The 27,994-nt window shown below is 44.2% G+C and overlaps 1 protein-coding gene across 3 annotated transcripts; it reads right to left on the bottom strand.

Annotated features, from left to right (window-relative positions):
- Positions 1–18,601: 18,601 nt before the first annotated feature.
- LOC128325972 (uncharacterized) lies at positions 18,602–27,928 on the bottom strand. 3 transcript variants are annotated; one of them, XM_053251977.1, is made up of 10 exons: positions 27,525–27,928; positions 24,492–24,592; positions 23,993–24,060; positions 23,655–23,771; positions 23,273–23,352; positions 23,035–23,137; positions 22,823–22,918; positions 21,973–22,074; positions 21,432–21,507; positions 18,602–20,976 (listed from the first exon to the last, which is right to left on the bottom strand). In XM_053251977.1, exons 3-10 carry the CDS (start codon positions 24,038–24,040, stop codon positions 20,933–20,935), a joined length of 666 nt encoding a protein of 221 aa, XP_053107952.1. In that variant the 5' UTR covers positions 24,041–24,060; positions 24,492–24,592; positions 27,525–27,928; the 3' UTR covers positions 18,602–20,932. The 3 variants fall into 3 exon arrangements, with proteins under 3 accessions (XP_053107952.1, XP_053107950.1, XP_053107951.1); XM_053251975.1 differs by lacking the exon at positions 27,525–27,928 and adding an exon at positions 25,511–25,773; XM_053251976.1 differs by lacking the exons at positions 23,655–23,771; positions 27,525–27,928 and adding an exon at positions 25,511–25,773.
- Between the last annotated feature and the right edge of the window lie 66 nt (positions 27,929–27,994).

The following is a 27,994-nucleotide window of genomic DNA, read 5'->3' on the forward strand; positions in this document are numbered from 1 at the left end:
TTACTTTACCCCCTGCCTTCTTGTGAGTCAGTCTGTCAGCAACATAAACGGAAACAAGGCTTTTACGCAGCCCCTAGGCCTGGGGTGGGGAACCTTGGCACTCCAGCTGTTGTTGAACTACAACTCCCATCATCCCCAGCCACAATGGCTGGGGATGATGGGAGTTGTAGTTCAACAACAGCTGGAGTGCCAAGGTTCCCCACCCCTGCCCTAGGCAGTCTCCAGCCAGCAGCTTGGCTTCAAAGCTCCAGCACTCCCTCTCACTGCTGCTGCTGCTGCCGCCTGACTCATGCTTGCCTGAGGTCACTCAGTCAACATGCTCTCAGTTTCAGTGAGTGAGTCTGCGCAGAACACGGCCGGCTGAGAGCAGCCATGCTGAGAGGCAAAAAGGAGGAGGAGTTGCTGGTGGTACTGGATCATTTTGCTGCTGCCACAGCTACAAAAGAAAAGAAAGAGTAAGAAATGGGGGAAAAGAGAAAGGGCAACGGCTGGCCTTTGGGGGCCCTCAGAGGCTGTGGGCCAGGAGACCTTTGTCTCCCTTTGTCTAATTAATGGTACACCCCTGGGCTAATCCTGAGAACACCCTCAATGTATTTGTAGTATTTTTATTCTGCCTTTTAATCCCAAAGAATGTACCAAGTGGATTATAATAATAATAAGATAAAAAGAGCAATTAAAAGAATCATAACACCTCTATTATAAAATACACCAAAAAAGCAAATAAAATACTGATACTCTCAGATAAAGCAGCAGCAGCAATAAAACCAAAACAAATGAAATAGCTTTAGCCCTGGGTCTAAAGCTCCTTAAAGTAGGCATTCGGCAAACATCTTTGGGGAGAGTTTTCCATAAGGGCACCACCTTGTTCCATGACTGAATGCTCGAAAGAGGTTTTAAGTTATTCCACCACAGCCCCATCACACTACATCATCAGGGTTGCCTTTTAAGTTGTGCAGTAGCCCCATCAACATAGGGCTGCCCAGCATGCTGGCCCACTTTTCTTCATAGTTCAAGTTCACCTTCCTTTGTAGCCACCATTTCATTAGCTATCAGTCAAAATCTGCCTGTCATACAGCACATACAGTTCCCAGCTTATAAACACAGGTTTAGCTTAGTTCTTTGACAGGGCATTTTGCATCCATAACACTTACTGGAGGGATGTCCAAAGACAACATATGTCAGTCAAGCACTTTAAGCTTCTTCAGGCATCAGTGAAAGTAATCTTATTAAAGCTGTATTTGTCTGGCTGGAATCCAGGCTTATCAGATCTGAGAATATCAAGCAGGCTGTCACGAAGGCTCCTGACTTGATGGTGGTCACAGATGGATCCATCCTCAGTCCTCCCCATTTGTGGTATAGGGTTAAATAAGAGGATGGGAGGACAGTACAGTAAATGGATGCAATTTCCATGTTCAGCAAGGATACAAAATCAATTTAAAACACTAAATAGGAATTACTAATGAATAATACCAGGAAATGTTTTTTAAAATTGAAATTGGGCATCAAATGTCATTCTTGGTGTCACTGCCAATAAGGTGCTGGTAACTCAACAGTGCAATCTGTGCTACCATTCTTGCTTCAGCCATCTATCTTACACACCTGTACGCCTAGTTTACATGTCTTAGGGCAGCTTTCCTTCAGGAACACAAATCATTTCTGGGGGAATTAGTTTGTTGCTGGGGGAATCTCTCCCTTTTACGTTGGTTGGCCTTTGACTGGAATGAGGACATGCAAGTGGGTGTCCTTGGATGCTGTAGTGCCTGGCCAGACAGATGCTCATTACAATTCAAAATTTGGGAAGGGGAAGCATTTCCTTCATCCCAGGACAGTCACTCCCAACATTAGCATTTGCCTGTGTTCTCCTGTATGAAATTGATCCTTTGATCTAACATGGAGGCTTCAGCAATACTAAGGGTTTTTCAGTTCTGCCTGTTTCTCTCAGGAAGGCAATGATAGTTGAGTGCACATCTTCACTCAGAACATTTCTGAGGGATTCCTACAGAGCGCTATGTTGGCCTTTTCAGTTCCTCCACGAGGCCACTGGGCAAAATTGTGGACAGGTTTGGAGTTCAGTGTCAGCAAAATGCTGATGGCAACCAACTCTACCTCTTTTTCATCATCCAAGGTCTTCCTTAGTGTGTGCCCTCAAGTTATAGCAACAATGACCATGAAATAAGGGATATCAATTGCCACACTATGAATGTGTGGAAACTCAGTAAAGAGATGCATATTTTGTCAGTATTTTATATGCAGGTGGAACAGTGTGGCACTGCTTTGATATGCTAAAGGCGGCATATGGGAGTGCCGAAAGAGTGGAGGAATTGTAGGCATGGTTCCCAGAATCATTGCTCAAGCTTAGTACTCAGAGCTCCCAATACTGATGTCAGCTTCATGTTCACTCAAAAAGTGGTGGAGCAAAAATAACTGCATGACTTATCTCTTGATTTGCATCTGCTTTGACAATTCATTTGGAGCTGTTGGGATAATATATTAATCTTGCAGCTGCTGTTCAAGAACTCTTTGAATAGCATAGGAGGAAGCCTGCTCCAGAGCGATTCCAGTCATGGCCAAGTCTTTAGAGGCTCCAAATCTCTCTCTTTGATAAGTGCATTAAAGAGCGTGTGAAATGTTGCATACTCTCAACCAAACATAATGGCAATAATCAGGTGTGCGTCAACTGTTCAGTTTTGCCAACACCAAAATTGCCAAGTGTCCACTGTATGTGGAGCAAATAACGAATCAAAAGACTAAAAAAATGACCACTAAAAAGCCAATGAAGCTGTTGCAGATACTTAGACACATAGAAGGTTGTCCCAGTTTGCTGAGAAAGATCTTGTACAGGCATTTGAGAAGGGCAGATTTCTATTATCCTATCTTGACCACTTATCTTATTTGTTTATTTCATGAATTAAATCCTATCTTTCTTCCATGCTGGTAGTAACTCGACACACTACACATAGGTGCCCCTAAGCACTGACCAGATGTAGACACACTTAGCTTCAGCAAGGTGGCTGTATCTTGCAGCCTCAGAGACTAAGCCCCATTTATCAGTCAGGCTTGATTTGTGAAGTAGCTCCATACTTAGGTAACAGGAGCAGTTAACAGACAATCAGTCTGGCGAAGCTAATGGAACTCGGTGGCAGGGGGCGGAAGGAGAGAAGCAGGAAATTTCTTCATTTGAAGAATGCTTCCTCCAGACAATCACAACCCCTTCAGCTCTTGAGGGGGAAAATCCCTAAAACTTTCACCATGCCCACTCACAGACTCAGGTAACACATGCACACCAGGGATGTACTACTACGTTTTGTTGCAGGTCTATACTTGTTTGCATAGCGAACTGTTTTCTAAAATTATGCTCTCCCACCCTGCATGGTGCATAGCCACAAAAAAACATGTGTTAGAAGGACCATTGTTAGAGTAGAGGCATCTGGAAATTACCAAAATTACTGCTGAGGTAATAAAGGTCAACTTGGAACAACCAAAATATGGAACATAAAATATGAAACATCTAAAATATTGAGGTAATCAGAAGTTGTGATACATTTGTGTGCTTCCTCACAGGATTATTTTATCTTATTTTTATCTGATCTATCTATCTATCTATCTATCTATCTATCTATCTATCTATCTATCTATCTATCTATCATATTTCTATACTGCCGGACACATGCATCTCTAGGCAGTGTACATAAGTTAAAATACAATATAAAAACAGGATACTATGATTAAAACAATTATGCTATAAAATCAATTAAAATTAATTAAAAGCCTGAGAAAACAGGTGCGTCTTAAGGGTCTTTTAAAAAACAGCCAGGGATGGAAAAACTCTGGGTTTAATAGGGAATGTATTCCAGAGCCCTGGGGCAGCCACAGAGAAGGCCGGTCCTGAGTAGCCACTCAATGAGCAGGTGGTAGCTGTAACCAGACCTCCCCAGATTATATTAATAAGTGGCAGGGTTCATGAAAAAGGATGCACTCTCTTAAATACCCTGGACCCAAGCCATTCAGAGCTTTATAGGTAATAACCAGCACTTTGTAGTTCCCTTAGAAACATATTGGAAGCTAGAACAGTTCTTTTAAGATTGATGTTATATGGTCTCTTCGGGTTATCCCAGAGACCAGTCTGGCTTCCGCATTCTAAAAAAGCTGCAGTTTCTGGACTATGTACAAAGGCAACCCCATGTAGAGTGCATTACAATAGTCACGCCTGGAGGTTACCAGCATATGTGTCTAAGGTCATTTCCCTCCAGAAATGGGCGTAGCTGACTTATCAGCCGAAGATGATAAAAAGCGCTCCTTGCCACCCTGAGAAACCAAAGAGAGTTTGGGATCCAAGAGTACTCCCAAGCTATATATTCACGGGGAGATCTAAATCATTTCTCAAGTTCTGACCCCGCCCTCCCCAGTCAGTACCTTCATCTTATTTGGATTCCATTTCAGTTTGTTATCCTGCCCATTACTGCCTCCAGGCAAGCAATTAGGGGAGTTATGTCATTCTTGATGAAGTTGATATAGAGAAATAGATTTGGGTGTCATCAGCATATTGATAACACCCTGCACCAAATTCCCTGATGATCTCTCCCAGTGGTTCCATGTACAGTAGTTGTTATAAAGCACTGGAGACAGTATGGAGCCTTGTGGAACTGTTGCGCTTTGCAGAGCAACAATCTCCAAGTGACAGCATCTGGAATCTGCCAGAGAGGTAGGAATGGAACCACTGTAAAACAGTGCCACCCAGTCTAAACTCCTTTAGGAGTCCCAGAAGGATCCCATCTTTGATGGTATCGAAATCTGCCGAGAGATCCAGAAGGATAAACAGAGTCACGTTCCCTCTATCAATACCCAATTGGAGATCATCCATCAGACCGATCAAGGCAGTTTCAACCCCATAGCCCATCGGAAAGCCAGTTTGATAGGGGACTAGCTAATCAGTTTCCTCAAAGACTGTTTGGAGCTGAGAGGCCACCACCCTCTCAATCACCTTGCCCAACCATGGAAGATTGCTTAACTGATTTAGTTTTGATTTTAACTGTTAATTGATTTTAATTGTTTTTATTTGTTGTACACTGCACAGTAGTGTGGGCTGGAGCAGAGGTAGGTTGCTGAGCACAACATGCAGGCACACTAAAAAGCAAAGGTTTTCTCTCGCCCATCTCCACAGATGCGGGCAATTGGATGTTGGTAACTACAGCCCTGTACATGTAGCACAATAGTGATCTAGAAAAATCTACCCTGCACATATACATTTTCTTCTAAGTGGATGGAAGGTCTATAAGAAGGAAAAAGCAAAGGACTCAACCCCTATTCAAATTGCATTATATGTTCTATTAGACATTGTTGTTTCGGACCTGTTCTACCTGTTCTTTTGACATTTTGCCACTTGAGGTGAAAGACAAGATGGCACACTCCCAACCAGCACTAGGTTTCTGTTTGCCCTGAGGCAAAGACCTGCCAAGCCCCACCCCATAGTGTTCCATTGCCCATGTCTCCATGGCACTCTTCCTCTTCTATCTATCTACCTACCTACCTATCACATTTCTAAACCATCCTATCCATCCAAAGGCTCTAGGCGAGGTACTCTGGTGAATTTCATTTCTGCTCTTCTCTTGTGCCATTTCTCACCTATATTCCCCCCTAGCCTATCTGAGTGGAGAGGGAGGGAGATGCAATGGTGACGGGTGGGTGGTTGTGATGGGTCATAGGTTGTTCCCTCACACGATCCCCCTTGGTGATGGCGGAGGGCGAGGCAGCAGGACACAGAACAGCAGCTGCAAATCTTCTTCTCACTCCCAGAGGGTGGGAGAAAGAGCTGCCATGTTCCCCTCAAATTTGCTGAGGTGGGAGGGGGAGACACTGCTGCCAGTCTCTCAGTAGTGACTCCTCCTTCTCCTTGGCAAATGGCACTTCCTCCCAGAGACTCCTGCCTTATTACAGGTCACTCTGGAAGTGTGGAGGGAAGAACAAAAGGAGGCAGAGTGCCAGGACCAGGAGTCTCTTGCAACGCTGATGCCTCCTCTGGTGAATTATCGGCGGAGTGGGGGAGAGGTGCCACCCCAACCCTCCGATAAGCCACTGCCTGAGGTAACTGCTTCAATTCACATCATTATAAGGCCAGCCCTGAGAGCATGGCACTATCCTTCATCCCTCCTTCCCTCCCTCCTCATCTCCTGGCTGAGAGTGCAACCAGCCATGATACAGGGAAATTGTGATTAGGATGTCCCACAGTTGGATTAAAAAAACACACACACATCAGCCACAGAGAGGTACAAATAAGAACGAAGCTTTGGCACTGGAGAGGTTAACCCTTTCTTTGCCCCTCACTATTTTGCTGGTGAGATCTATTGCCAAAGCTGCTATTTGTTCTGCCAAGGAACATTTTCAGATACTAGTATGATCTGTAAATGTAATGGGGCAAATAACAACTTGAGAGACACTTTCATCAAGAAAACAGCCCAGGGAACAGGTCAGTCCTCCTCCCCCAAGGGCCCTAACCAGCTCACCCCAGCCAGACAGGCGGCTTTACTGTGACAGGAAGTTCCTAAAATTAACCCACTTTGAGCTCTACACCAAAGTAACTGTGAATCAACAGAAGCAAATATATATAATGCCACTGGTTGTATGAACAGCACCTTCTGTCCCTGTCCAGATGTCGCTGTAAATGGTTCTCTGATATGAACCCCACCCCACCCCCATCCTATCTGTTGCAATGTTGCATTTAATCTGTGTTTGGAAAAGCTCCTGGTGGCTACAATAAATGGGGGGTGGGGAATGCAGGATAATCACATCACAGATCTCCTAGTCACATCTCATTGGACTCTCAATCTGTATTTTCCATATTTTCCTGTATTGCTTTTGGCAAGGTAGAATACATACAAAATAGAGCTGATTCATAAGTTACAGGAAAAGTGGGGACTGTAGAGAAAGAGTCCTATTGCAATAAAATGGATTTGCAAAATTTGTCTGCAATAGGATCCATGAGCCCCAGGGGTTCTCAGGACCCCATTTCTCATGCTTTGGAAGAAAGGGCAAGAGCAGAAGCACCTGCCACCATCTTGTTGCTGCTTTCTCCAAACAGGCTATTTTGCTGTGGAAAGTAACAGGAGTCTATTATTTCCCCCTGCATTTATGTCTTAGACCCCTGTGGCATTGTAAGTGGCTGAAAATATCTAGGCAGCCAATTTCCACAGTGTCTTAAACAAGAGCACAAAGATTTATTTTCTCCTGCATTTCATGTGTCAAAATGTGAATTGTTTTACTGGCCACTAGTAATAGTTTATTCCAAAAGGCAGCACAGCAAGTAAATGGCAGAAGTGGATTTTAAATGATTAAGAAAGCTCTCTAAAATAACTCTGGCACAGTAACACCAGAACACAGTATCCATTTACATACACATAACTGCGTATTTTCGAATAAAAATTAGGTCTACATTTTCTGCTTCTGAGTACTAGTAAATTGCAAAATCCAAGGCCTGGTCATAGAGTGCACCTGCTTTTCTGTTTGTTTGTTTGTTTGTTTGTTTGTTTGTTTTTGGCCTGGAATAGATTACACAGCATTAACTGCTTCATCTGCACAGATCACATTTTATACTTGCTTGTTTGCTGTAGGTGCCTGTCTACATAAAACTGCTGTATTTATATCTAGATACCTCCAAAGCTATGTTTACACACCAGCAAGAAGTAATTCACAACAGATAAAAATCTAGTTGGTAGAATCAGCCTTACAATGCAGCAGCATGAAGCAGTTAATAAGGTAGCAGTTTTCTGCCTTCAATCTTCTTCACTGGTCTCTTCTGTCGTTATACAAAAATGAATTCATGGGATTTCAACAGACTTTTCACTTCAGGGCCCAAAAAGTCAAAGGCCAACACTGGAGCCCCGTTAAGTCTCAGGAGTCAGGACATTGGTGTACAAGAAGAGTGACATCCCTTTAATTAGGTGAATCAGTGGATGAAGCCTGTACAACTTGAAACATACCAGCCTACTGTCATGTATGAAAGCTCTCTAGCAGCTTGGTAAACCTCCATATTTTCTGGCTGTGAATGCATGAAGGGGTTATCAAGCCCCTGACAGACTACAGTAAATGGACAGCAGGCTGATTTCAGCTTGGTGGTCACAAGCAGTGTAGGCCCGCAACAGATTGACCCATGGAAAATTCATTAATTAATCAGTGGGAGCCAATTTTAATCAGCAAGGACATGTTTTAATCAATTTAAATACATGGGTGTTGTTGTTTTTTTAATTGAGGTTCTTTTGATTCTGGTGTGTTAATGGGTGATTCAAAGAAAATATTAAAGATATTCTTTAATTTTTCAGTATCCAGCAATATGAAATGATAAATTAATATGTCCACATTCTGTGATCTTTGAAAAATATAAATATCCTTTAAAATATTTATATATTTCCTTTCCTTCTAACAATGACTTTTCCTTCTAACAATGAGTAGAAGGTGGGTTGTTATTTTTTAAAAAGTTGTAAATTCTCAGTATCTCAAAAAGGTACTTATACAGGTAGTGAGATTTGATTGATTGATTGATTGATTGATTGTATTTCTATACTGCCAGATATAGAAATCTTCAGGAGCTGTACAAGATAAAACATAATATAAAACAATATAAATAAGAACAAATTCATAAAACAGATAAAAATCTCAATGAATAAAAACGCATTCAAATTTAGATTTCAATTAAAAGCCTGGGAAAACAGGTACATCTTCAGGGTCCTCCTAAAAGCAGAGAAGGAGATGCTCTTATTTCATCAGTGAGGGCATTCCAAAGCCCTGGGGCAGCCACAATTTGGAATGGGTCCACATAATCTGTGTCATCCAAATCTGCCTGAAGCTGAGAAGTGACCACTCGCTCAATCACTTTGTCCAACCAAGGAAGATTAGAAACAGGTCTGTAATTAGCCAACTCTGAGGGGTCCAATGCAGGTTTCTTCAGATAAGGTCTAATAATAGCCTCCTTAAGACAAAGAGGCATCTTGCCCTCCCTCAGAGAAGCATTTATGATATTTACCAGACTGTCTCTAATAATGTGACTGCCAGATGAAATAAGCCAAGTTGGGCAAGGGTAAAGAGAGCAGGTGGTACAGTCCAAAGCAATTTGTCCACATCCTCAGGAATAACAAGCTAAAAGTGATCCAATTCAATCCTACAAGAGGAGTTGCTGGACACCTCTACAATAGACTCTGCAATAACTATGGAGTCTAGTTCAGCATGAATACAAGAGATTTTATCTGCAAAGAAGTTCTTAAAGACATCACAGTGAGTGAAAGATGGTTCCAAGTTCAAATTCAAGGCAGAGGGGGCATGAACTAGCCTCTCAAATCCTAGACAACTCAGCTGGACATGAATTTGTGGAAGCAATGCAAGAAGAAAATAACCGGTTCCTTGCTGCCTGCACTACCAGAGCATAGCTCTTCAAATGCACTGTGTTTTGCAATTGGTTGGATTTGCACTGAATCTTCCTTCACTTTTGCTTTAGTCATCTACCTCGCCACTTCAGTTCCCTTAGTACTTTCGAGTACTGTGGGGCTGACTTTAAAGCAAGTCGAATAGGACACTTAGGAACGACTGTGTCCACCACACTAGCAAGTTCATTATTCCATATTTGTACCAGAGTATCGATAGAATCACTAGCACAGCCAGCTTGAAACCCTTCCAAGACTTCTTGGAATCCTATTGGATCAAATAATCTTATTGGGCTGACCAACCTAATGGGTCCTTCAGCTCTGCAGATGTGGGTTGTGGTTGGAAGTTCTACCTTAAACAGATGGTGATCCATCTATGACAGTGGGGAAATGACAGGAATCTCCACCCACGAACACCACCGTGATCAGAGCAAAAAACCAAATTGAGCATGTGGCCTGCATCACATGTCAGTCCAGAAACCACTTGGGATAGGCCAATAGTCATTATGTCCACTATGGACTCCTGAGCCGCTCCCGACAACCCAGTCTCAAAATGGACATTGAAGTCCCCCACCACCAACAGCCTGGGCCACTCCAATGCCAACTCTGCAACTGTAAATTTTAGTATTTACTAGTAACTTTATTTTAATCCTGCTAACCAATTGCTTAAAGGGAGATGATCAAATTACAGTTCTTTACTCAATTGACAGCTGTAATAATTTAACATTTTATGGTGCTTTTCTGTGCTTTACCTTTCTTGCTTCATTTATTCCAGGGGTGTAAGGAGTTTACCGACAACCCAGGGACAGGTTCTGGCTGGCTGGAGTGTGCATACCAGCCACACCCACACATCAGACATAGGGGATGTGGCCAGCACCCAGAAGGGGGGGGGGGCATGTGGCCCCTCTCCCACTCCTTCCCTGCTGGCACTTTATTGCTGGCTTGGTGTTTTCTTTCTCTCCCTTACTCCCTGTGTGCTGACTCCAATGCAGAGGGCATGGCCAGTACCCAGCAGGAGGACCATGTGGATTATTTTCCATTCCTTCTCAGCCAGCTAATGATGGGCAGCTGGATTCTTGCTTTATCTCCCTTGCTCCAAGCACCCACAAGAAAGCACCCAGCTGGTGCTTGGTTCACAGTAGGGATATGCACAGAACAATATTTGCTTTCCATTCCGAACTTGGAACGGAACACAAATACCCAGAACGTTCCATTGGAACAACTGGTCGAGCAGGTTGTTCTGACGGAACAAGACACAAATGGCTGCCACGCATGCACAGAGGTCAGAAGAGTGCCATTTTGGAGTCCAAATTAGTGCTCAGAACACTTGAAACGTTATGACTCGGAACAGGGTCATTTCATTCCAAGCTCGGAATAGGCCCTTTATTTGAAGAGTGTTCTGTTCCAAGCCTGGAACACTTGAAACGGCCCATTTCTAGTTGGAATGTTCCTAGCTCAGAACATTCTGCACATCCTTAGTTCACAGGCTGAGAAGGAATGGCGAGAGCTTCATTTGCCAGCTGGGTGCAAGAGAGCAATGAGGGAGTGCCCTGGGGGAGGGCCAGGGTGCATAGTGGTTGCCTCCAATCCCAGCAGCTCAGGGACAGTTGTCCCCTTTGTCCAATGATGGCTATGCCACTGATTTATCCTCAGCGCAACTCCACAAGATAGGCGAGTACTAACTGTCAGCCTAATGAAATCCCAGCTGAGGAAAGGGAATATCAGAGAGATTATTGGTGCAATTACAGTGTCAGCATCTGTAATGCTTTGGGAGTATTGATGAAGAAGGCTGCCCACATCATTCCTCGATAAGTAGATTTTACTGTAGGCCAGTTCTCCCCATCACAGTGCCTACCCAGCTGCAGGATTAAGCACAGCCAAAAGGCTAAGTATAAACTGCATTCAGTGGCTGCTGTTAGAGAATGCAGTAGGGCAGAAATGGACATTATCATTACGAGAAATGCCATGCTTAATTACATCACACAAGTCAATGGATATTAAAGGCATTAGGCTAGGTGACATCTAGTTGGACTGGATTGCCATCCATTACCACATCAAAACAAACACACAAAAACCTCACATTTCCCCCCTTCTTTTGTCATGTATGAGTGCCAGAAACTTTTAATCAAGGTAGTGTTGAAACATTACTGATGGGTGATCTCAGCCAGAGATATTTTGTTTCTTCACTAAACAGTTCCACATACAATGGAATCCACTGTTTAACATACAGTATGAAATGCAGAAGGCACGTCTTGTTTTTCTTTTAATAATGAATGGCACAAATGTTTTAAGATACAGTAGCTACTTCCAGGAGTAATGGTGAGGCCGAAAAATTAAGCATCTGCCTTTCAAATGTTGAAAACAATTTTCAGATTAAACTCCAGTAAGCCATTAAAGGCTGCTCCTCATGTTACCATTCCTGACACAATTCTTAAAATGCAGTTAGGGAAGCAATCTGCTCATAAGCTATCTGATTAAGTTATAATTTGACCCTAGTCAGACCCATGTCTGTTTAACTCTCAGAAATATGTTTGATCTAGGGCTATTTAAGTCTTATGCTTGACAACTCACAAGACTCACAGACACATCTTCTGATTGCTTCCTGACATATTTTAAGAATATCAAATAATTGGGGTGGGTGTTTGAAGTTGAACATGAGAGTTAAACATGAGAGAGAAGTTGAACATGAGAGACAAGAAATGGGAGCAAGAGAATTGGGGACTGTTACAATTTTCATTTGCAAACCTGGCTGGAAAATATCAGTAAAAACCAATAAAGAGATGGCAAGGAAGGGGACCATGATTACCCCATTTAGTAACTCACCCTAAGCCATCAACAGTGATCTGCTTGCAGCAACAGGTTTCTGCAAGTTGAATGCCATCTGGATAAGATCCCATGCATTCAAAGGTATACTATCTAGGGAAAATCCCTGCAACTGGTATTGAAGCTGTCCCTTTGCTGTATCAAATCCAAATGTACCATGCTAAACAGATCGTCAGTTCTGATAGCTCTGGGGTCGGATTTCAGTCAGCTCATTACCTGGATCACCACAGTAGGCGATCAGTTCCATAAAAGCCAAGTATGCCACAATGAGCAGCTCCCATGATCTTTGAACTTGAATGCAGCATGCATTTGCATGGCACAAAGGGCCTAGGCCACTGAAATAGGGATTGGCAATCCCCTGAAAAGCATTAACCCTTTTCTTAACTGTTGAACAAATATTCTGCACAAATAATTTAAGTTACATTCATAGCTGGTATCTGTAAATTTCCCTGTAATATGCTTTCCCTGAATATTCAGGACTTGTGAGCTAACAAGAGCCAACAGGTTTATCAGAGAGAAGAATCTTGCTTTATTAAAGTAAGATAAAGCTAGCAACAAATGAATATTCACCAGCTTTTGAAAGCACCTTTTGGATGATACATCAATACATTACACATAACAGGTGATGTGTAAGCCTTGACATTAGCAACTTTCTCATACATTTGATTAAAGAATGAATAATAAAGGAACAAATAGTACTGCTAAGCACTAATCTTCCTACATGCCTTTCACAATCCCTACAACTGAAATTTGGTCCAAATTGGGTAGGCAGTTCACAAGTTAGCCCACTGTGCCTCAAATGTTTGCGGCTGACATCTTGAACTGGGATAGATGACATCATCACAAACTACGCCATTGAGGTGTCCCTATGTGTCCCTGAAACTGTTCCAAATTTGGTTCAAATCAGCTAGGTTGTTCACAAGTTAGCCGATGCGCCTCAAAGGTTTATGCGTCTGCCATCTTGAATCGGGGTGAAGGACATCATCACAAACTATGCCATTGAGGTGTCCCTACCACAGTACCCATTTGGTTCATATTGGCCCAGACATGGAGATGTTGATGGGACACCCACACGCACCCACACGCAGAATGCCAGGTGATCTCATAAACTTAATTTCCTTAAAGAAAGTAGGCGTAAAAATGTAGCATAGAAATAACTTTATACAGATGAATACTCAGATTAAAGAGTAAGTATTGCTGAGTGAGAAGCAAATGAGCAGCAGTTTAGTAAAGTGTGCATGTTATTCTATTTTGTTTCTGGATGGTCTATATGTAGATCATGAGTGCTGGTAAGCAACCATGTGTTTTGATCATATAACCAGAAGTACAACGGTGAGCAGGACGGCTCACTGCTCACAGCGCTAGTGTGGTATAATGGATAGAGTGCTGAACCTCAATGTGGGAAACAGGTTTAAATGAAGCTCACTGGGTGGCCTTGAGCAACCAATTCTCAGGATGGAGATAGATGTAATATAAGTAGGTTCACAGTGTGTTCAGCAGGTTCTAGTCCTACCTTCACAACTGAACTGTCAGATGAGCAGATCAAATGTTGGTTACTTTTGCTATTAATTAATTATTATTATTATTATTATTATTATTAATGATCTGCTTTTAAACTAAAAAGTTCTCAAAGTGGTTTACATAGAAAAAGAAGATTTTTTCCCTGTCTCCCAAAGGGCTCACAGTCTACAACGAAGCTCAAGGTAGACAACAGTCACTGGCGGGATGCTATACTGGGGTTGAATAGGGCCAATTGATCTCCCCATGCTAAATATAAGAGAATCACCACTTTGAAAGATGTCTCTTTGCCAGTTAAGCCGGGGATTCTTTCCCATCAGTCTTTCCCAACTTGCACATGGTGCACATGGGGACATTTATCATCCCAACAGCCCTATGAAGAAGGTTATCCTGAGAGATAAGTGACTGTCCCAGAGTCACCCAGTGAGTTTCATGGCTGAATGGGGATTTGAACTTGGATTTCCTCAGTCTAGTCCAGTCCAGCACACTAACCACAATACCACTCTGGCTCAGAGTTCTTTCTTCTTGTTGTTATTTATTAGCAGTAGTATTCATTTTTGAAATAATCAGGCAGACTAAGCTGCCCTGGTGACTTCAGAATGCATTTATTCTCCACAGAAGCAGCCTTTTGTAGCTGGTCTGCTCGTTATTTGTGGTTTGTACAGTTCTTTTCCGTGTGTGTGTGTGTGTATGTGTGTTGATCCTGCCATGTTAGATACACATCTACATACTACTGTAGTCTGGTTAAGCACTATAAAGCAACTGATGTTTTCCGCATTTCTCTGTATCTCTGCTGATGAGCAATTGAGATTTGTATGCTTGTGTGTGTGTGTTTGTATTTTGATCCCACTTGTTTGCTGCAAATCTACACTTTGCCAGTTATTGCAGAGGCCTCCCGCCTAGTCCTGGCACAGCTGTCCACAATTGACTCCACCTCTCACTATCTGGGGCTCCACCCAAGCAGCTAGCAACAAGTATACATAATAAGCACAGCATTAAATGAAAATAAAACAAACAAACAAACAAGCCCAATATTCAGAGCAGCTGGCCAAAAAACTAAAAGGGAGGTTTAGATAAAGATTTGGAGAGGAGCTAAAGGATCTAAGTAAACAAGGTTTTCTGTTTCCGCTTAAATACAGAGAGTGATGGAGCCAAATGTACCACCTGGGCAGAGGCAGTTCCACAACACGGTGGTGTGTAACAAACCAGTGCTTCATATGAAAAGTCTCTCCACAGTCACCCCATATCAAGGGCAAAGAAGCTTTTTTGTAGTGTGTATCACAGCTATATGCAAATCTCTTGCACCCAAAGGGGAAAAGGCTAATGATAGCATTTCAGTTCATTACTATTCATTAACTTTTCAATGCACATAGCTCTTTCTGAAAGGAATTAAAATAAACCCAAGCTGCTTACCTGCAGAGAATTCAGTATGAGTCACACTTGGGAGGATAGAAACAGTGAGCAGCGTTCCAGTAATACTTGTGTATCAAGATGTGCCCTTCATGGCAGATTAAGACATTTCAAGCAGCAGAAGGGACTCAGTTTGAAAAGTAAAAGTGGAGGGGATACATTCAGTTCCCACTTCTGTTAGCAGAACAACTTGGTTGCCTGACTGGAGCCAACCATAGCTACAGTTATTCAAAAGAAAATATCCAAGCATTCATATCATAGAACATGCCACTTTGCCTTGAGACAATTTTGAATCTGCCACAAAGAAATAGCTCTAAACTGGGGTTAAAAAATGTTCCTCTCTCAGGAGCGTTAAGGAAAAAGAGCATCTCTACTCTAACATGTATTGCTTCCTAAAGTTCCATCTTAAAGGACACGAATTGTATCTTACAATCCAAACTGCCCTGTCCGTAATGCATCAGATTGTCAGGAGTAGCAAAGCTGTTCATGGAGGTTAAATCTATAGCCTATGCAATTCAAATTTCATTTGACTAACGTTGATGAACAGAGAAGACTCCTTTAATTAACACTGCTGTCAAACTTAAAGCTGACCATTTATATCAAAATGTCTAGATCTGTCTTGTTAATGTTACAGTACAGTTCACTTGTAATGCCTTTCAGACACACAGCATGGGACGTTGCTTTGATAACATGAAAAACTGAAAGAGACTGAGGTAGTCAGACAGCACCAATCTGAGTGCTGCTCAGTATGTGTAATGCTGTGTTAATTTAAAACCCCAGAAGTAGAAAAACTGTTGGTGCGGGTGAATTGGAGCAGGGAAATGGTGCACTGTCTGTCACTTCTCCACTATCAATTGCCTCCTCCCAAAGTGTCTTTTCAATTTTTTTTTAAAAGGTTTATTGGGCTAAAGCCTTTGCGTGTAATCTGTAATTTGTCCCTATGAATTCAACAGAATAAAATAGGCCTCAGAGGCTTGCTCTTGTAAAACAACAGGAAATTCCCTGAAAAAGAAGTTGTATGATTTGAAACACATACACACACATTAGGCCTGAAACAAACACACTCACACATTTGGCTTGACAAATGTATAGCACTTAAAGGGTTAACGGTTTAACACGTTAAGAGGTGGAGTTAAATAAAGGAAACTAGCCGACCCGCACAGAGCACCTGCACGCTCTTTGGGGCTGGCTGTTCCCCCCCTCTTGCCCCACTCTTTCTTGCCCCCTCCCCCCTCCCTCTCTCTTGCCCCCTCCACATCCCTCCTGCCCCACTCTCTCTTGCCCCACTCCCCTCCCTCCCGCCCCTCTCTCTCTTGCCCCCTTCCTCCTGCCCCTCCTCCACTCTCTCTTGCCCCCTCCCTCTTCCCCCCTGCCCCCTCCCCCTCCCTCCTGCCACCACAGCCAGGTCCTCCTTACTGGGCAGCAGAGGGCCGAAAAGGGCCCCACCACCGCCGTTCCAACTCCTGGGCAGCGAACTGGGAAGTCCCGCCACCCATTTCCCTCCCACCCTGGCCTCCAATGGGTGCCGGGGATGCACCCCACCACTTGTTTTCCTCCTGCCCCAGGCTACCACACTCGCTTCCCCACCCCCTTGCCCTCCCACCAGCACCTCCTCCCCCCTTGCCTGGGCCTGGCCGTCCCACCGTTGCCTCCTGCTCCCGGTGGCTAGGCTGGGCCACCACCGCCTCCCAGCGGCCAGCTGAGGCCACCTCCTTAGGCCATTTCCTCTTGCCCAAGGCCAGGAACTCTCGCAATGTGTTGTGAGAGTTCCACCCGCCAAATCCAGGACACGCATTCCGGCCAAGCGAATTAAATATATAGATACTGCCTCCCCTGGGAGGCTTCTTCTTCAGTATTGTTTCTTCTAAAATGACTGCTGGTCTTTCTTTGCAAACACTACAACATGTACAATCAGTGTATGCATGTGCAGATCTGTATGTATGTCCTGTTATTGGCACATACAGTTCTTCACACATAATGTTCAACACATTATAGTAGTACACTTTGCTTTTGTACCTGTATCCAGGTTAACTTTGGAAATGCACACATGTACACATGACCGTACAATGCAAAAAAAGAACATCATCATATGTCCATTCAAAAACATATACTTGTGTACAGACGGTGGTACACACATACAATGTAATGTCTGAAGAGGGCTACTGGATTAAGATAACCTTTCACTTGCACCTTTGAACTTGTTCCTCTCTTGTTTGGTTTGCCAGTTGTTTTCATCTGGTGTCGCCTTTTGTTTACATCTTCCAGTCAGCCAAATCAAGTGCTTCCACTTTCAAGTTTTAAATAATTTCCACTATGAACTACTTATTATTTATTTATTATTTATTTGATTTCTATACCGCCCTTCCAAAAATGGCTCAGGGTGGTTTACACAGAGAAATAACAAATAAATAAGATGGATCCCTGTCCCCAAAGGGCTCACAATCTAAAAAAGAAACATAAGGCGGAGGTGACCAGTGACTCTCCCCTGCTAAATAAAGAGAATCACCACGTTAAAAGGTGCCTCTTTGCCAAGTTAGCAGGGGTTAAGATGGCTAATGGTTAAGAAAATGAAGAATTACCAGCAGAGGGAGCCTCTTTGCTTTATTCTGGAGAGTGCAAGCTCTGCTGGTAAAACACAACCCAGCAGAAAGGCAGATGCTTTCCAGGATTCTGCATGGTAATAGAATACTTGGGACCCACGTCTACCTGATTTGACAGAACCAAAGTTGCTTGCATTCCTCCTTACTACTCAATGTTTAGTTTTCTTTAAATAAGCAGTATTCAAAGCTTCCCAGTTTTTTGTTGATACAGCACAATATTTTGTAGAAATAGTAAAACAAAACTTCAGAAGCCTCTTTTTAGGATATTTCTACAGAAATGATGCATATCCACAATTTCAAAATTACTCTTTGTGTGAGTCGCTAAGACTGGTATTGTATTAAGATTATTTAGAATGCATTTGGCATATCTGCACTAGGATGTCAAATCATTTTGAAAGTGGCCATGGCTTTCCTCCCAACAATTCCAAGAACTGTAGTGTTGGGAAGTGCTGGGATTTTTCATTCAAGAGTATGCATTCCTATACAGAACTAAAATCCCCAGGATTTCTTCTATAAGAGCCATTGCCATTAAATCTGGGACCATTATCATCGGAAGTTGAAGTGGAAACACAAATAGCTTGGTCAAGAGTCACTTGTATTCTTCAGAAATGAGCTGCCATAGAGCTCATTATCATTCTAAAATCACACCACTAAAAACGCATTTCTTCAGCTTCCCCACACAACGACATTTATTTATAGAATTAAGATAGTGACAAGTAGAAAAGAGCAATGAGCAGTTAGAAGTCTTTTGTGCACTTTTCTCATAACTACTCACTGCATCAGATCTACAGTATGTCGATCTATAGCCTATATTATATTATATTATATTATATTAGCCGATATTAAAAGATTACCATGGGACAGCCGGTGAAAAAATTAGAATTTATTATGCCATTGAAGAGAAATGGCTAAATGGGCCCTCCATTCACATCTTATCACAGCTAACACTGAAATAAAGTTGTGCTTCAAAATCCTTCTCTAATTTCCCTCCAGGATCAATAGTCACCTGGTTGGTCACTGAACTTCTAGAGTCTAGTGTTTCTGACAAGCTAGACACTTGGTGAGGTCTGCTCGACCAATTGTGACTTGCGTGAGTGGAGGAGGTGGTGCTGAGCAATTGAAACATCCATGGATCCACGGTGGTGCTGTGGTAGCACAGGAGCTGCAACTTGATGCATTGGAAGTAGGAGCTGCTGAGCCACCACTGGAAATGGGAGCTGTTGAACTGTTGCTGGAGGGTTGCCCTGTTAACTGAGCAAAGAGACAACTTTTAAAGTGGAGATTCTCTTATATTTAGCAGGGGGAAAGCAACTGGCCCTATCCAACCTCAGTACAGCATCTCTCCAGTGGCTGTTGCTGGTGTCTGCCTTATGTTTCTTTTTAGATGGTGAGCCCTTTGGGGACATGGGACCATCTTCTTTATATATAATTTTTCTATGTTAACCACTTTGAAAACTTTGGTTGAAGAGTAGTATATAAATATTTGTCGTCATCGTAGAGCTGGGCCATTACAATAGGTTGGAATTGAATTGTCGCTGGGGGAAGAAGCTGCCGTACCATTCTCGGACTCAGGAACTAATGTGAGCTCCTGTCGTTTTGCCTTTCTTGAGACAGGCGTATCCCATTTGGACTCTTTAGTGCAGAATCACCTCTTGCTTTCTTGGCCCTTTGTCTTTCTATCTCTTCCATTCTGTTTCTTGGCGTGCGACTTCGGCTTCTCTTTGTGCTGCCTTGGCTTCCTGCACTTCCACAAGTTTGTCCTAGTCCATGCTTGTCATGGCTGCTTCAACCGATACCTTTGCTCTCACTTCTCTCATCGTGGCTACTGTGATATAAGACTGAGATGGATCCTTAGTTGCAGTGGACATGATTTAGTGTGTGCATTGTTGTCGATGACCTGGTGTGCCCTGTACTCAGTGAGGAGGTCTGGAACCTTCACTCTAATTGGACTGTTTCCTGGAGTGTCAGGCTGCAACATTTGCATTCCTGTGGTGTGGGTTGTGCTGAAGTCCCATGCTTCTTCTTGAGTTTGAAGGTGTGAGGTTGGTGTTCCATTGATGTGGATGTCCTTGCTGCACTGCACGCTTTGTTCTTGAACTTGGGATTGCAAGCCTTGCAACTCAATGGTGTGGGACAATGGTGTGCTACAGTCTTCTGTATCTTCTTCTTCCTTGGTGGGTTGGCCAGTGACCACCACCACCATAGACTCTAGCTGGTCCTCTAACCACGGCACCATTACTGGGTGTGTTCCGCATGTTGCTGGGCTCTGATTAGGAAGTTGTGGTGGTCTCATATGATTTTCAGATATCTGAAACAGTGTGCTTGTGCTTCACGTACCTAAGTGGGCAAAGAGGCCACTAAGTGCTTCACGTACCTGCTAAGTGGGTAAAGAGGCACCTTTTAACGTGGTGATTCTCTTTATTTAGCAGGGGGAGAGTAATGGGCCCTATCCACCCCTAGCTCAGTACCTCCAGTGACCTTTTTGTTGAAAAGTGGTATATAAATGTTGTTGTTGGTATTGTTGTTGTTGATTGGCTTCTCTCTTCCTCTGATGTGACAGCACGACATTCACTTAGTATGCATTCTATACAGCTTGTGATTGCATTTACCTTTTTATGCATTTGGCCTTTTTTTCTTCAAAGAGCACAGCTCCTTTTCCTATTAGCTGTCTTTCTATTTTCTCTCTCCAGCTCTATAGGTGGTTGGAGACGAATGTTGTTTGGTTCAGATATAGCAGGTGCTGGGGTTCATGTCCCTCTTGAAGTTTGGCTGCAGTGTGCGTTTTCACCACTGGATGGTGCAGCTGGGCGAGTTTGCTCTAGAGTTTCTTTAGAAAGTCTTTAGCCTTGGGCTGCACTTCCGCAACTGCTAATGAAGTAGCTGGAGCTTGCCTCTTCACATATGTTAATTTATCTTGTTCTCTTCAGCCTTGGCTTGGCTCAGTTGCAATGGAGTTGTAACCTGAGCTGCCCCATGGGCTCAGGGAAAGGCTGGAGATTGTAATGAATGGTTTGTGGTTGGATTTCTTGAGCTTCTTATAGGTTTTCCGAGCTCTCTGTTAGATCAGGCCTGATTTTGCCAGCCAGACTGATGGACACCCTGACTCTCCTTATAGAAAAGAAATCCCATTGCCCAAGTTGCTTGCTCGTGGCAGATAGAAATAGGACTTATTTTTTAGAAGAGCTCCTCTTCATCTAGGTTTTCCACAACGATGTCATCTGGAAGAGAAGAGAAGAGAAGAGAAGAGAAGAGAAGAGAAGAGAAGAGAAGAGAAGAGAAGAGAAGAGAAGAGAAGAGATCATCCCAGTGTCATTTAACTTAGGAAGGGGCAGGGAAGGGGCATCATATACACTGAGTCAATGGAGGAGATCCTTATGGGTTGGGTTCCTTATCCCCCCACCCCCGAAGCAGCAGTGACTCCTTCCATCCATGCCATTTGGCCACAGGAGCTTTCTCAGAAAGGACCCCTTTGTCCCAGGCAGGGTTGATGTTTTGGCCCCCCTGGGACTTCCTCCTCAGATATGTGTGAGCAGAGAGGGGGGGCCTTCAACTCCTCTGGGAGCAGCTACGGCTTCCATTGAGAGCCTTGGAGTGAAGAGGGATTCCCTAGGCTAATTCTGTGCTTCCAAGGATGTTGCTCTACCCACTGTGCTCCCTCAAATATGGATGTTACCTTCATTTGTCCTCCATTTGTCCCTTTGAAAATCTTCCAATAGAGGTTTGGAGATCTGACACAGGATTTCCTCCATCTGGAAACACAGAAAAAATCTCACATGCTCAGAGGCTACTTTTGCATCCCAGAAAGAGGATGAGATTAAAAAAAAAACACACAAAAATATTTCTCCTGCCCCCCGCACCCTCCCCCACGCCGCAGGCATCCTGAGCCAGCAGCCCAATTCTTCTCCCATTTGGCCAGATACCACCCAGAGGATCTCCTCTCCAGTGGGAAGACCCAGTGGGGTGGATGGAGGCAGGGGACAGGGTGAGAGGCCTAGAGATATCCCAGCTGAGGCGGGGGCAAATGGTCTTCTATAAGCATAGAACAACCCGATCCCCATTGTATGAGTGGCTCTTTGCCATCCTGTTAGTTGAGTGGGGAGGATTGCCAATGAGAAGTCTAGCCCTCTCGCTCCCAGGATAGAAAGGAGGAGCCTTTCTCTGGTTCTTTCTCCTCTGCAGCCCTTTTGAACCAAATCAGTCTCTTGGGTACTTACATTTATGTTTGCCATGTCCTTGGCGCACCGTAATAGAGCTGTGCCACTCGAGATGCAGAGCTGTCTGACATACTTTCCCTTTTGAATGTAGCCATCCAGGATCTTCAAGATTAAAAGGGGGGAAAAACACCACACAGACACACACACACACATCTGCATCACCACACTAGCTAGGAAATCACAGACCCACCATTTCCTGCTGCCAACAATGGGTCCCACTCGTGGCATTGCTGCTTCTGCTGATATTGTCAGTGAGGGGGTGGCGGTACAGATCTGTCTCTCTGGCTGGCCCTGGCCTCACTAAATGGCCTCCTCTGTGTAAGGATGGAGAAATCTCCTTTTGAGGAAAATGTATCCACAGGAGAAAGGGAGCAGCGCTATTCCCCCAGCTGGAATATGAGGACCAGTTGAAACATTCAGCCAAATCATTGGTGAGTGGTACAGTACACAGAGAGCTTGACTGCTTCACTCTGTGAAAGCAAGAACTGGCCCATTGTGTCCAGGTGAGAAAAGAACAGACTTCCCGAGACATTAAGAGTGACAAATGAGCCCTGGATCTCTTTGGCTTTTAGCTTCTGCTCTTTTCAAGTTATTTTAGCCTGGAAATCACACTTGATGTGGCTCAGTGGTATGTTGCCAGAGATCTGGCATGATGCTCCTCTCTGCCAAGAGATGAAGAGCTGCAGTGTTGGATTGGGGATGGGGGGTATTTTGCAGAATACCTGTGGCCCTGCAGGGGGGATACCTCCCTGCCAAGCCCTTCCCAGGGAAGGTCTTGGACGCCCCACCCCCGCCTTAAATGTGAAAGACTGCAAGTACCACCCGTGGCTTCAACATTGTGTCTTCTTACCTTCATGAGCATCAGAAGGTGTGTGATGGAGGGGTCTCTTCTTAGCCAGGCCCTGAGCAGAATGCCAAATGCCTCCTGGGCTTTCCCCCAGAGTGTCTGAAAGTGGGGAAAGAATCCATTGTGAGCTGCTCTCCTTAGCTCCTCCCTGCCTTGCCTGGGGCACAGTTTCCACCCACCAGGGGAGATATGTCACCATATTGGTGAGGATGTACCTGGCTAAGGTCTGCTCTCCTGCTCCCCTGCACCTTCGCCAGGCTCTGCAGTGCCTGCTTCAGGACGCACTCCTCCTGTCTTTTTCTCAGGGTCTCAGTTTTGCTGGCAGGGGAAGGGAGAAAGAATGATGCAGTGTGAGGGAGCGTGTGTGAAGCAGGCACTTGTGCACCCAGCAGCAGCAGGTCAAGCATCTGATTGCTGCTTCCTACACCCCTGGCTCCAAAAGAGAGGCCTCACCTGATTTTATACAAGGTCAGCATGGCCGCGGTGAATATTGGCATTGGATCCGGATGTTCTGAGGATGCCTGCATCAGCTCCTGAGCGGGCGGGGAGACAAAGCAGATAAGTCAATGCGCTGCTGAATCCAGGAGGACTGCTCCATTCCCACTCCTACACTTTCCCTCCAACCTCCCCATCCAAAAATAGGAATTTCAACTTTCCAGCTTCAGTGCAATGATCTTGAAAATGGGTGGTGGCCATTTCCGTTTAAGCAGCTGGAAAATTCCTTTCCTTCTCAGTCACACCCACTAGCTTGACTTCTGGGATACTGTCCCCAAATCCACTCCCAGGGCCTGCCACCCTGCCTGTAACTGACAATTTCCTACCAACATTCACTCACCATGGTGGATCTGACAAATTTCCTCATCATGTGGAAGCCAGGCTGCTTTTCCACATTCTTTAATCCCGAGTTGAAAAACTCTAAAATGAGGTGCAGCTCTTTGGACCCATATTGATCCTGAAAATGGCAAGGGTTTGGCTGTTAGTTCAGGAAGGACCGCCTTTTGTGAAATGATGCAGGCCTCTTCCGGTCCCTTTCTAGTTCCACCTCCCCTAGCGCTCCCCTGGGCTCTATTCTATGGCTGCTCTTTTCACAGACACTTTGCAGAATCCCCCTGCTAAGGGACTGCCTGCCTCCCAGATGCTCTTACAGTTACCATATTCTCTGAAGATATTTACCTGGCATGCTGCTTTCATCAGCCTCTCCCACTCAAGATCAGCCTTCATATTGTCAGCCAGGGCAAATGCTTAAGGAGGATGGAGAAAAATAGGGACAATTTAGAGAGCTATTGATAGCCCCTTCCTTCTGTAAAAGGGACCCAACTGCTTGTCCCCAAAGTTCTCTTTATAATTTGGAGAGATGGAGTAGCACAGTCACCGACAGGCTCTGCTATCCATCTGGATGTCTCCCATTTGGACCATGTCTCTGTCAGAGAACTTGCAAAGAGGCTTCAGGCAAAGGCCAATGCCTCAGCCTTCCCATCTACAATTGTGGGGCATAATGCTCGCCGACCCTACAGGGTTCTTTACAGATTGCAGTCAGAAGCAATCCAGATTCTGCTTCGCTCTCAGCAATTCCTCATGGAATTCCTAGGAAGCATCTCCTTCCTCCCACTCCCAGGCAGCTCCTGTTTGCTTATTGAAGCTCTGCGAGGGCACATCCAGGCTTTCCACCTACCAGTGAGCTTGCTGTTTCCTGGCTCCGCCTTTGCACTCTCCGTAGCAGCAGGGATCACCCTGGCACTCTTTCTCGGAAAGAGGCGTCGAAATGCCTTCAGCCTAGAACATAAGAACACAAGAAGAGCCTGGCTGGATGTGGCCCATCTGGCCCATTACCTTGTTTCCCACAGTGGCCCACCAGAGGGCCTGAGAAGCCACACAACAAGGAGGTAAAGGCATGCCCCCTCTCCTGCCATTGGTCCCCTGCAACTGCGGGTCAGAGGCGCCCTGCCTCTGAACATGGAGGTCGCTTATAGCCATCAGGACTAGTAGCCGTTGATAAACTTATCCTCCATGCATTTGCCTAAGCCCCACTTCAAATTGCTCTATCACCACATCCCGTGGCAGAGAAATCAGCCTAGAAGAGAGCAATGGGAAGATGGTAAGCTCTGGGGCTTGCACTCTCTTTTTGTGTGCTGACATTGGGCCACCTCAGGGCTCCAGCGATGTTCTGGATGCTCCTTCAAGAGGAAAGAATAATCTGTGGAGAGACTGCTTGAGCCTCTGCATTTTGGGCTCTTTGTGATCTCATTTTCCTTTCTTTTAAACAATTAATTGCCTTGTGGAGCTACATCACTCAGAAATTCGATTGGGGAAGCCGCACCTGCTGAACTTCTGCCTGGATCATCCCTCCCCAGCCCAATGTATGGCTGAAAGACCATGGCAAAGTGTGTGTGCATGGAGCTTCATTTCTAAAGCCAGCCCAATATGCCAGACTGTACAAAATCTTTACAGCTTATATTGTGCAGAAGTTTAGAGGCCTTCTGGAGATTTTGGCTGGGGTGTTGTAAATGAGAGACTCTCAGTGCTATCGTTTTCCTCTCCAATTCCAAGGAGGCAATGGAGGTTTGGGACTTAAATATGGCTTCTGGCATTTCACCTGGCCCTGAGCATCACTTTTCAGGCAATCCTCCCCTGGATCAGGGTGGAGGGATGGTATGAACTGGAAGGCCGAAGCCGTTAAAGAATCTTACTTACATTTTTAAATATATTTGACGCTCGAGAGAAGAAAAGACACCAGAGAAGAAAATAAACCCAGCACTCTCTCTCTCTCTCTCTCAGATGAGTTCTAGCTCTGAAGCTCGAGAGAAAAGCCACAAGAAAAAATACACCCAGCGCTCTTTCTCTCTCTCAAATCAACTCTAGCTTTGATGCTCGAGAGAAAGACACAAGAGGAAAAAAGAGACCCAACTCTCTCTCTCTCTCTCTGATGAGCTCCAACTTTGTCTGTCTCTCCAGTATCTCCCTCTCTATCCAACAGAGAGGGTGTGGCCAGTTCAGCCAGGAACTGTGATGTCATAATGGGTGCTGCTGCAAGAAAAGCACAGCAGCCTCAAGAGCACTGAATAAGCCCAACTGGATTCAACCAGAGGGCCGTCTAGTCCAGTGCCTTGCTTCCCATGATGGGATGGGATATAGAGTCTAATAGTAGTATGATGTGTCATTTAATTAGAGATCTAGCGAGTGAAAGGATGCATTGTTAGATTAGCTGAATGCTCTACTTTTAACTCCAGCATTTGCTTGGTGAAAATTTAAAAACTTTTAAATACTTTTAAAGAGCAATCCTGAAAATCATACTTCTCAATTACCTACAGATACCAAGTTTTTAAATATTTTATTTATTTATTTATTTTACATTTTATATCCCGCTCTTCCTCCAAGGAGCCCAGAGCGGTGTACTACATACCTGAGTTTCTACTCACAACAACCCTGTGAAGTAGGTTAGGCTGAGAGTGAAGAGACAGGCCCAGAGTCACCCAGCAAGTCTCATGGCTGAATAGGGATTTGAAATCGGATCTTCTCGGTCCTAGTACAGCACTCTAATCACTGCCACCTAAAGTGGCTGAATTTTTACACTGGAATATACTTGGGGGACATGTTTAAATTTCTTTTCTTTTCTAGTAGAAATCATGTTACTAATCATATTTTAACTGATTGTTCTCAACAGCTTTTTAACACTCAACAATCAGATCAATAATTCCAAAACAACACCATGCCCAATAAAAGCAGATCTTTCTCAGATTCAAATTTACTGTGATTCAAATTTATACCCTAAAAATTACAACCTGTTCCTCCCCTTTCCCTTTGCAAGCACATTAATAAATTCTATTACATATATGCAATTTTTCGAACTTTCCTATAAGTGTAATGTACGCAAAATGACTTTGCCCAGTCAATGAGGGGCCTCACCTACTAGTGTGTCCATATTTTCTTAATTAAGACATTCACCTTTTCTTTTCCAAATGGGCATTTTGAAGAACCTCGTGAAAGCTCATTCCACATATGCGCTTTAGTGAGCTGTAGTTCTATCCATACTTTCCTGCCAGGAAACACTCATTGAAACCAGCAGAGCTACAATTTCTGAGTAATGTGCAGAGTGTGTTGTATGAGACTTCCATGGTTCAAATTTCATATCTACCATGAATTCACTTGGTAGCCTGAGCCCTGAGGCCTCTGTCTCAGTCTCCCACCTACAGTATGAGGACAGTAATGCTTATTTACTTGACAGGGTTATTGTAAGGATTACAACCAGACAGTATATGTAAAGCACTTGGAATACACAAAAGCACAATACACAAACGTATTCTTTATTAAGGTCAATGGAACTTACTTACTTGCAGCCTAATTAAGGGTGTGGAGGAATAGCTTTCTATCCCACCGTGTGCTACCACATGTGGGGTAATAGCTCTCTATCCCTCCCGTCCTTTCCCCACTGCCACCAAGTAGACTTTTTGTATGGCTGAGTCCACTGCAACAGCCCTTCAAAAATTACCAAAACCCAACACTCTAGTTGTGTGGAAAGGCTTTATAGGCATGGGGTGGAGGCACATCAACAAGCCTCTAATTTTTATATAACCAGAAAGTTTACTTTTAGGGGGGATATATTGGTTCAATTAAAACATTTCTTTTATAGAAAAAAAAAGCAACTCAAAACAGTTACTTACAGAGCAGATCAGGGAAAAATAAAAAGCTGGAAAACCACAATCACTACCTGGCTCTATACTGGGCCCTACTCAGAGTCCTCTGTACTTTCTTCCTTCAGCTTCTGGCATGCTGGGCAGTCCCTTGTTCTCATTACTGTGCAGGTCTGGGGCTCAATCCAGCCTGACTCTTCCTTTTCTACCAGTAATTTCAGCTAGGCTTCTCTCACAACTTCTCTTCTGCAGAGAGACCAACTGCACTGCAGACAGATTCTTCTTCTTGTGGACTGCTCTCTTGGACTCTTCTGGACTCACTCTTGGACTCCTTCTTCTAAATTTCTCTTTGAAAATTTTTGCAGGTCTCCCAGCAAACTTACTGTCCACACAGACAATCACAGCGCTGTTGCTGGGCACGCTCCCCATGTGCCCAGACAATTCCCTGCACGCCGAGGCAGTGGGGAGGGCCAGGGGCCAGGATGTGACATCCCAGCCCCCGGAACTACCAGGATGCACCGCGCAAGAGTGCAGTGCGTCATGGGGA

Source organism: Hemicordylus capensis, chromosome 5 (genome assembly GCF_027244095.1).
Source record: "Hemicordylus capensis ecotype Gifberg chromosome 5, rHemCap1.1.pri, whole genome shotgun sequence".
Taxonomy (NCBI): Eukaryota; Metazoa; Chordata; class Lepidosauria; order Squamata; family Cordylidae; genus Hemicordylus; species Hemicordylus capensis.

Coding starts and splice junctions, on each gene's coding strand:
- LOC128325972 (XM_053251975.1), bottom strand. Junction 23,138..23,272: donor CTGACCTTGTATAAAATCAG/GTGAGGCCTCTC, acceptor TTCCCCTGCCAG/CAAAACTGAGACCCTGAGAA. Junction 21,508..21,972: donor AGGACATGGCAAACATAAAT/GTAAGTACCCAA, acceptor CTGTGTTTCCAG/ATGGAGGAAATCCTGTGTCA.